General features: G+C 34.8%; 1 protein-coding gene across 1 annotated transcript; it reads left to right on the plus strand.

Annotated features, from left to right (window-relative positions):
• Positions 1-3,356: 3,356 nt before the first annotated feature.
• On the plus strand, positions 3,357-8,740 carry LOC138314631 (uncharacterized). The gene is made up of 2 exons (XM_069255066.1): positions 3,357-3,512; positions 7,409-8,740. The coding sequence occupies exons 1-2, from the start codon at positions 3,468-3,470 to the stop codon at positions 8,552-8,554; spliced, it is 1,191 nt and encodes a 396-aa protein (XP_069111167.1). The 5' UTR covers positions 3,357-3,467; the 3' UTR covers positions 8,555-8,740.
• Positions 8,741-13,838: the final 5,098 nt, after the last annotated feature.

Consider the following 13,838-nt stretch of genomic DNA (forward strand, 5'->3'; position numbering starts at 1 on the left):
GGTAATTATATATTGGTCCAACTTTCAAACTCTAAAATTCTGATCATTTATATGTATTATACTACACAAACTGTTTAAAAGACCTTGCAACCCTTCAACCGATTCAGAAAACAATACCAGGTCGTCAGCGTACGCGTATAGATGAAGGAATAAACTTAATTCTCCAAACTCGTAACTAGGAGCACCATTTTCAATAAAGCTATTCTCAAAATCGTTTATAAACAAAGAAAAAGCAGAGGGGGCAAAATTTCCCCATGCATTAAACTTACGATATTTAAGAAAAAAATGAACAGTTTCCATTTACAAAAACCTAAAATTTAACAGAAGTATAAAGAGATTTGACCGTAGTCAAAACCTTTCCACGAATACCTATTTTGGACAGCTAGTACTGTCAAGGTGTTATTGTGGGGTTGTACCTGGATTGCTGAAGTATACAAGAAATCCTTTTTAAGTTTTTCGTGATCTTTATTGCTCGGCGATGTTTCAAGAGTGACGATTAAATCATAATATTCATTCACAGTATAAAGAGTGTTAATTAATGATAGTTGAACATACATAGTGCTTAACGCTTAGATATGAATAAACAATACATTTAAAGAATCGGGTTTGAGTGAATACATGACAGTTCTTGTGTTATATATACATCCCATCCTAACAGCGCGCTAAATTTAAATTGATAACGCTCCGTCAAAATGGATTGCCTTTCCCCAACAATTTCTCGGGGTAGAAACTATACAATCAGTGCAGACATATACAATAAAATTATCAGTGATCGTATACTCCCTTATAAATGTTTTAGACTGTAATTTAAGTTGAATTGATGAAGAAAATGTTGTTTTGTTATCTTCTGCAAGGTCTTCAAAACTTAACCGGAAATCAGCAAAGCAATTATAAAATTGGAACCAAAAGGAATAAGATTTCCGGATAAAAACTAAATTCTGGCTTTTGGAAGTATTCCGTAAAATAGTCAACTAAACATTACCGATTATAATGTAAAGCTTATAAATTATTTTATGGTTCAGTGATAGATGATTATTTACGTATTTTACACAGACAGTAAATATATCAAATATATCAAAAAATAATTATTTAGATAAAAGCAATACTGAAGTTGGAGACATAAACTTAACTCCTATCATCAACTTATTCAGAGAAATAACTAGGGATACATTATCTCCTAAATAAGGAAGTACAGTTACAATATATGTGAAAAATAATTTTAAGTTATTGATCAGGGAAATTATTCCATTAGTAAAATATGCTTTATATACATAAAATTGTTTACCAGCAATTGGTTATAAAACATTCCTATATTTAAAAAATAGAAAATATTAAACGGTAAAAGTTCATAAAAAATGTAATAAAAATACATTCAAAGTTTGACTCACCTGAAGTATACAAGAAATCCTTTTTAAGTTTTTCGTGATCTTTATTGCTCGGCGATGTTTCAAGAGTGACCCAACACCGAACATCGGAAATCTTGTATACCCCAAACATGAGATTAACTATTTAGCCAATGAGATGTCTTGTTTAGATTCTTTCTTAATTATGATGACCAATCAAAGATGATGTATTAATTGGTCAACCGTTCTGCCCATGCGTCAGGTCCCTTGCTCACGTGTCTCAGTGACGCGGACCTGCAGTGAAATAATCCTATTGCGCCTATCGCCAATTAATTATATCTATTATTCAAACAACTCTGGCTGACAGCAATTAAGTCCAATTCAAAGTCTTTTGGTTCGACATAACTGTTACCAATTAATTCATTCCGGAATGTTAGCTGTAATAATAATCTTTACAAATTTCGAGTCAGGAACATGTGTCAGCCGGCTTGATTGCATTTTATTTGTGATTTATCTAATCTAGACTTTACATCCTACAAATCCTATTTTCTTTGTTGTTACAGCTTACTGCCAAACTGGTTTTGGAATTACACAATTCCTACTCTTACAGAATTTGAGAATTATTTGAGAAACGTTTATTTTCTGAACATAGTAATATTTAAAATAAAATTTAACTATCAATTTATTGACCATATTTAGCTAGAATAAATTTCAAGTAAAAATACGGCGTGATAGTACCAGAGACCTGATCTATCTACGAAAATCTACACAACAACAATAAAGACGTTTTCTTTTAGACGAAGATTTTGCAATCATAGGAAAGCGAAAATAGCATCAATTTGTACTACCCCCAGGTCTGAATCCGATTTGAGCGTCCGTTAAAATATCATGTCTGTTACAGACATCTAATAATCTTTAATTAAGAACTGAGGTAAACAATTTACATAAACAGCTGATTAGGCTAATGCCCCTATAATTGTTAGGGTCAGTTCGACTTCCTTTTTTTATAAAAAGTACAATAACTGCAGTAGACAATTCAGACGGAAAACAACCAGAGTTTAAAATGTTGTTAAATAATGTATGCAACATACGACTTTGGGTGGCGCGGGACTGAAATAACTGAAGTCATTGCAGTCCGGTGGCTTGTATTGATGCTCCACCTTTTTGGTTATATGAAAATATTCACTTATGTTGTATATATGTTTATGCAGCATGGCTGACATTGTTGTTACCATGTCTGCCATGTTATTACTCGTCATTTAATAAAGATGACATTAACTGGACATTTTGATTCTCTGTTGTAAGTTATATAATATACCCAAAAACTTAGCTTCAATCGTGTCTTTTAGTCGGAGTGATGTAGATGTATAACATAAATATGCATAGGCAATGAAAACACTTTACCTTCGATAAAACATTTATGTATCTATGGATTATACTGGATATATTACACTATGTTATCTCGATTAATCTCATCGGTAGAATGGAAATCACTCTTGAAATGAGAGAAGCCTATAAATTATTTCTGGAAGCACACTTTAATAAATGGACAAATTTATTTATTAACAAATTGGGTCACATTAAGGACGTATATCCATGTATGAGACACTCGTACTAATAAAACGATTTTTCAACTGAAAAGGAGAGCATGGGGTTGTTATAGACAAATACAAATTAACACCTATCCCAATTCGTTCTTTTTATTTTCAAATAACTGTCCGGAGCTTTGTATCATAAACGGCACTCTTATGCATTAAGTGTATTAGTTTTATATGCTTCATTTTTTTTTTTACATTGTTTAGGAAATATAAGTCGTAGATTATGTAAACACTATTTATTCTTACATATACTAACTAAAATGTCCACATTTTCGTTGTTCACGTTATAGTCAATATCAATCAATAATATTTTATTTATAGTAATATTACATTTCGTGTGATAGAGATCCCCAAGTCCATGTATTAAACTATGCCATTATTTTTGCCTCGCGCATGCACAGTAGGTAACACTTGAAAACGGTTATAAATGAAAATTACTGGTAGCCACCCGGATCAGACTGACATGTTACAACGAGCCTTTGATAGTTGTGTGCTACAGTGAAGGGCAGTGCACACCTCTTCTAGAATGAAATGCAGGTTCATGGATCAAATTATGTCGACAAACAGAAAGGTAAATGATATTTTAGCTTAACTCATCTGAACATGCATGTACCTAAAACGTTATTTTCTTTTTTTTATTTCATATATTGTTTTAATTTCCACTTTGAATCGAATAGTTGTTGTTTGATTTTCCCTTTATTTTGAAATGCACGATTAGCTGTCATAGTTTTCGCTATATTTCTATATATTTCCATGTCGTGTGACCTGTCATACATGTATATAATCTGTAACCCACAAAAATGTGATATAAACTTGCATTTGTCGACATTGTAATGGAACGAAATAGCATTGCATTCGAACAGAACAATTATTCCGTTCGAACGAAATTTCGTTCCACCGCAACGATATTTTATTCCCATGCAATAGAATTTCGTTAGAATCAGAGATTTAGATAGTAAAATCTCTGATTCCACCGCAATGATTTTATCTATTTCATGTCCGCTGCCAGCCACCGTACATTCCCAACAAGGAGGGTGTATAAATCTGCTCACCTGCTTACGTGCTAGAAAGAAATTCCCTTTAGCAGTCCGGGGTTGCGGGTTTGAGCCCGGCTGGCAGCACATTGCCGTCGCCCTTTTATTAGGTCATCTCACCGGAAGGGTCAGGATAAGCTATTGCCATCATGCACCGTCCGTCGTCGTGCGCCGTGCGCCGTGTGCCGTGCTCCATGCGCCGTGCGTAAACTTTTTATTCAAACGGCTTCTTCTCAATAACCAAAAGGACCAGGGTACTGATATTTGGCCTGTAAAACATTGGGATGAATGGCTACCAAGTTTGTTCAAATGAATGACCTTGACCTCCATCAAAAGTCACAGGGATCAAAAGGGCTAAAATCTTTAAAAGACTTTTTCTCAAGAACTGAAAGGCCCAGGATACTCATATTTGGCCTGCAGTATGCTTTGATGAAGAGCTTCCAAGTTTGTTGAAATTAATGACCTTGACTGCTATTCAAGGTCACAGGGTTCAAATAGGCTTAAATCTTTAAACGACTTCTTGAGATTAACTAAGAGGCCTAGAGACCTGATATTGGGCCTGTGACATGCTGGGATGAAGAGCTACCAAGTTTGTTCAAATGAATAACCTTGATCTTCATTCAAGGTCACAGGGGTCAAATAGGCTAAAAATTTTAAACAACTATGTTGTATTGTGCCAATAGTCAGATGACCGTTAAATCCCATGGGTCTCTTGTTAATTTAATAATATATACCTTCTTATTTGAGTTACATCATATTTTGGTTTTGAAATGAACATTTTTTAAACAAAATTGTTGATGTTTTGCACAAAACTGTTTGCTTATGTAGTGTAAAGTGTTCTTTGGTCAGGAATAATCATTTACTTGCAAAGGTATTTCAGAAATCCTACCATTTAAAACATTTTAGACAAAATTGTTGATGTTTTGCACAAAACTGTTTGCTTATGTAGTGTAAAGTGTTCTTTGGTCAGGAATAATCATTTACTTGCAAAGGTATTTCAGAAATCCTACCATTTAAAACATTTTAGACAAAATTGTTGATGTTTTGCACAAAACTGTTTGCTTATGTAGTGTAAAGTGTTCTTTGGTCAGGAATAATCATTTACTTGCAAAGGTATTTCAGAAATCCTACCATTTTTTACAGATTCATTTTTTCACATTTTAGTTTTCCAATTAAAAATATATAAATATATATATAACTTTCAAAATAACATGGTTAGGTATGTTTTTTATTGCTTGTATGTTCAGAGGGTACCCATAGGCAATATTTATATCATTTACAAATTTACAATTTTTTTGTTGGTACACTTTACCTTAAGAGGTTAAATGTATTTCAAGAGTTGGCATTAACGTTGATATACAAATATAAAATTTAGTTTAAATAAATTGTTTCGGAGGCAAATTTCCATTGTTTGTGAAAGATGTCCTTTGTAGTTTTTTTTATTAATTACGGATTAGGGAAGACACGCTTTGATTTCTTAGATAGAAGTGTACATTTTAAATACATTGTGGTTTTTGCAAATGGTATGGTATATCATGAATTAGGAAGGATTTCTGTAGAGATTTGGAGAAAACTGAAAATGTTCAAATATAACATAAAATTGAAACAAATTGACAATTGTGTTTTGAATGCTTGCTATTAGAAACATTATACTTAGTATAAGGGTAGGGTGTTTGTGGAAGTTTGGGAATTTATATACACCTGACTATGCAATTAATGTTAGTTATGTAATATATCAATAAGAATACAAGCAAAAAGTATTTATCTTCAAAAACAGACGTGTAATTTCTCTGTAGAAAGCATTATTGGTAATGATAATTTCTGGATGTTTTCTATATACTTCTCTCTGAAAAAGTACGGTTTCTATATGTTTCCATCTGATCATGTACGGTCGCGAGATAATTTACTAATTTGGATAATCTACTCTTGGAATAAAAATATTGCTTAATCTCTTAAGAGGATAACAGTAATCGACATGCTCTTGGGTGGAAACGGTGATTTATCAACCATCGAAATTGATATAGCCCTCATTCGAGGCAGCACTTCCTCCGGTTAATATCCTTGCACTATCTACCTGAAAAAGGTTTAATATAATATTATGTTTCTTATAGCAGTAAATATTTCCATCTAGTCTATATAGACTTCACAATAAATAGATCTTTCTCATATCTCTGTAACACATTATCTAGTCTGTCTGTGGTCTGAATGTAGTGGACATATTATCTGAACATAATGTCCAACTGTAGTGGACACCGTGTTCACACGTAGTGCACTCCGTGTCCACCTGTAGTCTAAACCTCGTGCACTCCGTGTCTACTTTTAGTCTAAACCTCGCGCACTCCGTGTCTACCTGTAGTCTAAACCTCGTGCACTCCGTGTCCACTCGTAGTTCACACCATGTGCACAATGTGTAACCTTTAGTCTACTACCAACTGTATGTAAGGCAGATACTGATATAACTGATATAACTGATATATGGAACAAATTCACGTGGTCGTATTGACAGATAAAGTATATCGTATTGACGGATAAAGCACAAGTTTATACGGCAGTAGTTATCGGTCAGTATGTGGGACAGTTGCAGGATAAATCTTTTTTGAAGATATATATGTGATATTTACCCGGTTCGTATCAGTGCATATCTGAGTTCAGGATGCACTGATACGAACCGGGTAAATATCACATATACCCAATAGTCTATTCCCCGAGTAATAGTCTATTCACCAAAATCTCGCGCCTTCGGGCGCTCGCAAAATCATTAAAATACATTGTAAAACTCATCCCAGCCATTCTAAATCGTAATATTTTCCCGGGGTCGACCCCCAGAACCCAAAATCTCGCGCCTTCGGCGCTCACACGCTTATTTGGCCAATTTGCGTATTCGTTAATTTATTTTTAGTGACCCCACTGTCTATAAATGTGTACAAAGATTATATTTAATGATATATGAAAAAAGTATATAAAGTATATATGGTTGTGTGTTGAATTAATCTCCTCCTGTATAGGTGCGGCGCGAGGGTGTATGATTGTTGTCTGTTTTCAATACACCTGAATATGTATGTTTGATAGATGTTTACCCTACACATGAATATGTATAACTGTTATATATTTTCCCTTCACATGAATATGTCTGATTGTTATATATATTCGCTGCACATGAACATGTATGGTTGTTACACATGAATATGTATGGTTGTTACACATGAATATGTATGGCTGTTACACGTGAATATGTATGGTTGTTACACATGAATATGTATGGTTGTTACACATTAATATGTATGGTTGTTACACATTAATATGTATGGTTGTTACACATTAATATGTATGGTTTTTTTTTTACTAAACTTCTTAAATTTAACCTATCAGACAACTCGAGCAACAACATTTAATAGGATATGTCATGATTAATGTGTAATACGTCTCGTTTCAGGTGTTTATTTTGACAGCCAGTGTTTTAACGGTAACCTTACTCGGTGTACTGCCATTACCACAGAATCTTAACTACAGCACAATCAAACAACAGACAAAGTGTGATCGCCACACAATTATACATTCACCTGAAAATATCTTGGGGAAATTTATCCAAAAACGAATGTCTACTGACGGAGACAAATACATAGTATATGATTGCAGCAAGGCTAGAAAAGGAATCTGTGGAGGTTGGTCCGATAGGTTATCGGGGATTCTCTCAACCTTAGTCATATCGCTCCTCACTAAACGCCGTTTTCTCATCAACCATGACAACCCGTGTCGTCTTCAGGACTTTCTCGTACCCACTCAAGGCTTTGACTGGGTGTACAATGACTCTATCGTGAAAGGTAGAACCCAATCATTCCATAACCTGATAGCCCACGGATCTAGAAATCTTAGGAAGTATATGACTGGTTCTTCAGATATCAATACCTACTTCAAACATGATATCAGCTTCGTTAGAATGAATTGGGATTTTACAGAGGACTTCAGAAAAAGACCACATATTGGATTAGAGATCCCGTGGGTTACCGAATTACATTATGCTGATATGTATAAACAGTTAATTGATTACTTCTTCAAACCATCACCTCTCTTATCCAAATCACTAGACGATTTTAAAAGAAAGAATCGTCTAAGGCCTAAACTAGCCTGCGCTCATATACGCACTGGCAAAAATCCAAACATGCCTCATGATGACCCGCGGTCGGCCACTCCCTTGACAGTTCTGTGGAAATACTTTGACAAATTTAACAAAACGGAGTATGACTTCTTCATTGCTTCTGATTCTGACAGCGTCAAGTCTTTGGCTAAAGGCCGTTATGCTGCAAATATGATTGACACCCCTGGAAAGATTACTCATATTGATCAGCCCAACAGGAATGACGACCGCACAGGATTTCTGAAACAACTCTTAGATTTCTATACATTGGCCAGCTGTGATGCTTTGGTCTTACCTAAGAGTGGGTTTAGTATATTCGCAGCTTATATTCGTGAGAAAAAATCAAAATTGTATTGTGTCCGCAATGATGATCTTAGACCTTGTTCAAGATATACGATTCACAACACATTTCCAGAACCCATTCTTGCTCGGCCACCTCCTTAGACTCCCATTAGAAAAAAATCATAAAAGATAAAAAAGTTATAAGGGTCATAATGTTATGAATGTTTAATTTGGCAAAATTCGCGAATAACTTGAAGTAATCTGCGATAATAGATCTAATGAGATAAGTCGCAATTGGTCAAAAACAAGAATGTAGAATGATTGAATAAAACAAGACTGTAGAATAATTGAATTTCTTTACACACCTGGACTTTTCCTACCTGTTGTTCACATGTTTATGGTGTTGTAATTAGGATTGTTCAGCTGCACACATTCTCATATGAATATGCAAATACAGCTCATGTACCGTGGTAACTATGGATAGTCAATATTGTAATGAAAACACGTCGACAAATATATTATCGTTTGCCATTTCCATATGATGAATTTAATCATCAATAAGTTTATTGCATATATTCCTTGTTTCTATCAAGCAAACAAAACATAATACGACTGAGAAAACATGCTAACAAGCGTTGATGCTTATGTTAATTTCTTACCTTCTATTTAAAGATGCTACACCGCTGACAAACGATATTGTTCTCAATCAAAAACAGGAGAATACAATTAGTATTTTTTCATGTACAAAAGCTACTTAATTTATACCATTACCACCATTGAAAAGTTTGAGCTTCTGATTTCATTTTAATTTTAAAATGCGCATGCACCAAAAGTATATTAAATTATTTCATATTATTTTGTTTGTTAATTGGACAGTATATATGCTTGATTAAACACCAATAAATGTCCAAGTAATGACTATCGTTTATGCACATCTTTAAATCAAATACAAATGACAACTGACAATAAACAAGATATCAAAGAAATTGCTATCTAAATTAAATCCTACTGAATAACATATACAGACCGGCGATGTGTAGGGAGAGGAAATAAGTTAGTGGGCTTTGAGCTTTACAGCCTTCGAACCAAATAAAATCATAATTATGTCTATTATAAAAACAAGAAACGAATGTCGGCATAATTAATAAATAATCAGATATTTAGATATAGCATTGACAGGTTCATGACAACTAAAATCAGATAAATACTTTTATGAAGGTGTAAGCTTGCTAAATGTAAGTAAGAACTATAAAACGGTATTTAATTATAACGTAATGCGTCCCCAAGACTACTATAACACATGATTGATGAGATAACAAGAAAGTAATGATGTAGTTTTCAATCTGTGATTTATAATAGACAATAACAAGGCTAATTTTTTTTATATCAAATTGTCATAATAACAAGTAATTTGTAAATTATGACGACAGATTTAATGCATACTAACGATTCCAAACAATAGCTTCATGACGGAATAGATTTAAAAATAGATGATACATTAATTTAAACAAAAAGTGAACACCTTTCTTTGATAAAATATGACAAACAGGGCAAAACCTGCTCGTCATTCCAATCAGAAATTGCTGGTGTCTTTTTTAGTTAGTGTCGTGAACTTGTTTGTTACATAAAGGAACTACATGTAATTGGTCATATGTGTGTAAGTTACTGTTTAAATTCACGTTTTTATATATGTAACAGAGTGCAGGATTTTATACAAACACAACCACTGCCTCTGCTACAGGGATTACCTAAGGAAATGTATGTGTGACGTGTAATACCAGGTTCAAATAGAATATCCCTGTTGCATACCTCCCCAAAGACAGATTAGATTACAGTGTCACAACCCTCCTGAATACATTTCAAAATAAAGACATGACTGTGTAGTGAGTGTAGTTATGCTCCCTCTTTGTATCCGTCCTAAATATAAACAAATTAGTTGACAACAGTAGATGCAATAACTTTAGTAGTAAGAACACCTAAGGCTCTACCAGCTGATTTTGCAAGTTCCTTCACTGCAAGCTTTAAGTCCATATATTCGTCAAGCCATAACCCGAGGTACTTGTAGGCACTTGATATTTCCAATCGCTCCGATCCACACATAAAAACAAATTCAGTACGATTGCTTTTTGAAGGTCGAAAATGGACGACTTTAGTCGTAGAAATGTTAACTGAGAGCCTCCAATCGGAACACCACTTTTTTACAATATTAAGCAATTGCTGTAACGATTCCTCAGTTGATGCGATGAGAACTATATCATCCGCGTAAAACAGCGAACACAATGTTATATCGTCGATAAACCAAGATGACAAAGTATATCTATAATTTGTAATTTTTCGGGGCGAAAAGACGAAAAGACGAGAATTAAGATTTTTAATTTTCGTCTTTTCGGGGCGAAAAGACGAAAAGACGAGAATTAAGATTTTTAATTTTCGTCTTTTCGGGGCGAAAAGACGAAAAGACGAAATGGCATAAATCAGCCACCGTAATATTGAATACAATAGCGCTACAAGGAATTGCACCACGGCTGAAACGCACTGCCTTCCTTTCGTTTGAAGTAACCGTGAACAAGTAACGGTTTGTTTGGGGTTTTGGTTGAAAGCCCTTCCCGCTCATTCTGATTGGTCGTTTACTTGCAGTTATATATAGTGAAGATGTCCAACAGCAGCAGAGTGGAGTCACGTATATACACTAATTCATTAAAAAATTTAACACACCATCAGACATACCTCAAACATTGAATTTTCTGCTCATAAGCATGTCTCATATACATGGATATGGATTTTATTATAGTATTTTGAAATAATTAAAATATCATTTGAGACTATTATTGAATGAGGCTGTGTACTGTATTTTTCATTGAAATGATAGTATGGATCGAACTGATCATGAAGTCAAATAACATCTATACGAAGACTGCATCTGTATTACAGCATACCGCTTATTATTAAGGAAAACTTGTAACGGCAATCCTTTGATCTCCCACACAGCTCGGGCGACGACCAGTTTGCAAAACGTTTCTGATTGGCCGGCCAACCAGGGAACAGTATCGACGTGAGTGTAACACTTTGATTGACTACTTGCTGTACATATAGCTACATGTATACCATAAACACCGATCATTGGTATTCCAGGAATATACCCTTCACTAAGGGGAACCAAAACGCTAGGATATATTACATTTTATTATACTTCAAAATCTATCTGGAGCTATTTAGTAATAGTTTTGCCAAATTAGTCTGTTTATCTATAAAAAAAAATCATATTAAGGACGGAGCTTTCCGTTCACGTCTTTTCGCTTACCGTCAAAGCGCTATGTGTTGGTTTTTATGAACCCGTCGGTGATTAGGTTAACGGAAGACATGCGATTTCAAGCGTCTTCGTGACGTTGCTAATGTTGTAAACAGACGACGGGACGAAACCAAAATTCATTGAGATTTACATAAACGTTAAGATTAAAACAAACGCAGGAGACAAGACAACAAGAATTTTCACTTAATATTTATTGTTATTGTTTCTAGACTTTTGGTATAATAGAATAAATACTACCTGCATTAGAGGGTGACAGTGCTTAGTGTCACCCCTCGGAATATCACTGTCACCCGAGGCGAAGTGTCACCCGAGGCTTCGCCTCGGGTGACAGTGATATCCTCGGGGTGACACTAGGCACTGTCACCCTCTAATGCAGGTAGTATTTATATAGTAGGCCTATGTCCCTTTCGTATTGATTGTGTTGGAGACGAGCCTCACCATTTATATATTTGTAAAACGAGTTAATATAATAGCTATAGTTTTATCCGCTGCGCACGAACCATCTCTGTTTCCACTGTGGTGGAATTCATTGTAAGGCCCGGTCCCACTGAAGAGCGGATTAATTACGGATGAATTGAGTTTATAATTTTTGGCCGTTCGTTGTCATCCACAACAAAATTGGCTTAAAATAACAAATTTTCAAGTATAAATTACGGGTATATTAATAACATTCTGCGATTTTTTTACGAACAAATGCGGATATTTCACGAGTACAAGCGAATACGATATCTGACGCTCTCCCGTGAGGTGTACATTTGGTAAAAAAAAACAATTACGAATATATAACGCATACATTGAGGAAACAGATCGGAAGTATTGCGATTGTTACGGAAATATTACGAATCTATTAATAATGCATTGCGCAGATGTAACGGAAAGAACGGTTGTATTGCGCATGTAGGGCATCTGAATTACGGACTAAAAAGAAACGCGCTCGGGCCTTTCGGTATCGCTTTTCACAACAACACGACTGCAACAAAGATAAGCAAGCTGCAACTTTCATCCTACCTCCTCTAGATACAAAGAAGGTCCAGTCTGTTTCAAACTCAAATCAAAGCATACAACTTTTTCTTTTCTGTCTTTGAAACAATTTCATGACTTGAACAAGTAGATTAATATGATGTTGGATACCATTGTTACGCTGTACTGGTATTATTGCCGATGACCCATTATTACACCTGTACTTCTTGACGGACAGGATAAAATAGATAAATTTGTCGATTTTTGCCATATTTATAAAGTAGTTTTAGTTTACGCAACACGTTTTTTATACATTCGCAAATTATTCTCAAATCAAATGCAAAAAAGACGCAATACAAACGCTGAACTCAATATGCATTCGCTACAAATTATTTTAATTCGTGATGTCAACGTGATAGGTACGCTATACATTCGTTTTACACACTGTCCCAGTTCGCTATAAAGCCGCAAAAGCCAGTCAGTTGCGGATATCAACGAATAACAGCGGATATACATATAGTATATGCATATAGTAAGCATGTATTGAGTATGTATTGCGTACGAATAGCGTATCTAATGCGAATGATTTCCGCAATCAAAATTTCGTGCAGTTCAAAAATCCTGGGAACGGAAAAACATGCCATTGCGGATAATTGCGGACGTGTGCGGATATTGGGCGACAGATACAAGAACGATTTACGAATATTGCGTATGTTCAGCGAATATCAGCCAATTTTGTGCGCAATACATTCGCAAATCTTCCTAAACGCCAGTGGGACCGGGCCTTAAGGGATGCAAGGCATGTATACATATAATTCATTGTATGATGCGTTAGACACGGTTCTCGGTTTTACGATGGCCGCTGATTTAAGTAACTTGATAAAGAGTGCATTAGATAATGTACTTCAGAGTAAATGGCCATGTACACTTCGTATAACTGTGATAATAAAGAGTGCAAAATTGACCGTTTAATTGAAGTAGACTTTTTGTATATCAAGTATTAATGTAGAAGAAGTTGAATTTGACGGCTCAATCGAAGTTTGAATTGACCGGGCTCAAACCGTACATTTGAGTTTACCTGTACGAATTTAAAATTGTGTAATGCATAGTTAATTAAGAGTGAAATTCTTTCACATACCACTCGATATTTGATCCTTTGTTTTGTTAGATGGATTT

The sequence above is a fragment of the Argopecten irradians genome, chromosome 2, assembly GCF_041381155.1.
Source record: "Argopecten irradians isolate NY chromosome 2, Ai_NY, whole genome shotgun sequence".
Lineage (NCBI taxonomy): Eukaryota > Metazoa > Mollusca > Bivalvia > Pectinida > Pectinidae > Argopecten > Argopecten irradians.

What these genes read in the sequence shown, in the direction of transcription:
- LOC138314631 (XM_069255066.1), top strand. Translation starts at nt 3,468, where the DNA reads ATGAAATGCAGGTTCATGGATCAAATTATGTCGACAAACAGAAAG. An exon ending in TTATGTCGACAAACAGAAAG is followed by an intron (nt 3,513 to 7,408) that starts GTAAATGATATT and finishes GTCTCGTTTCAG; the next exon opens with GTGTTTATTTTGACAGCCAG.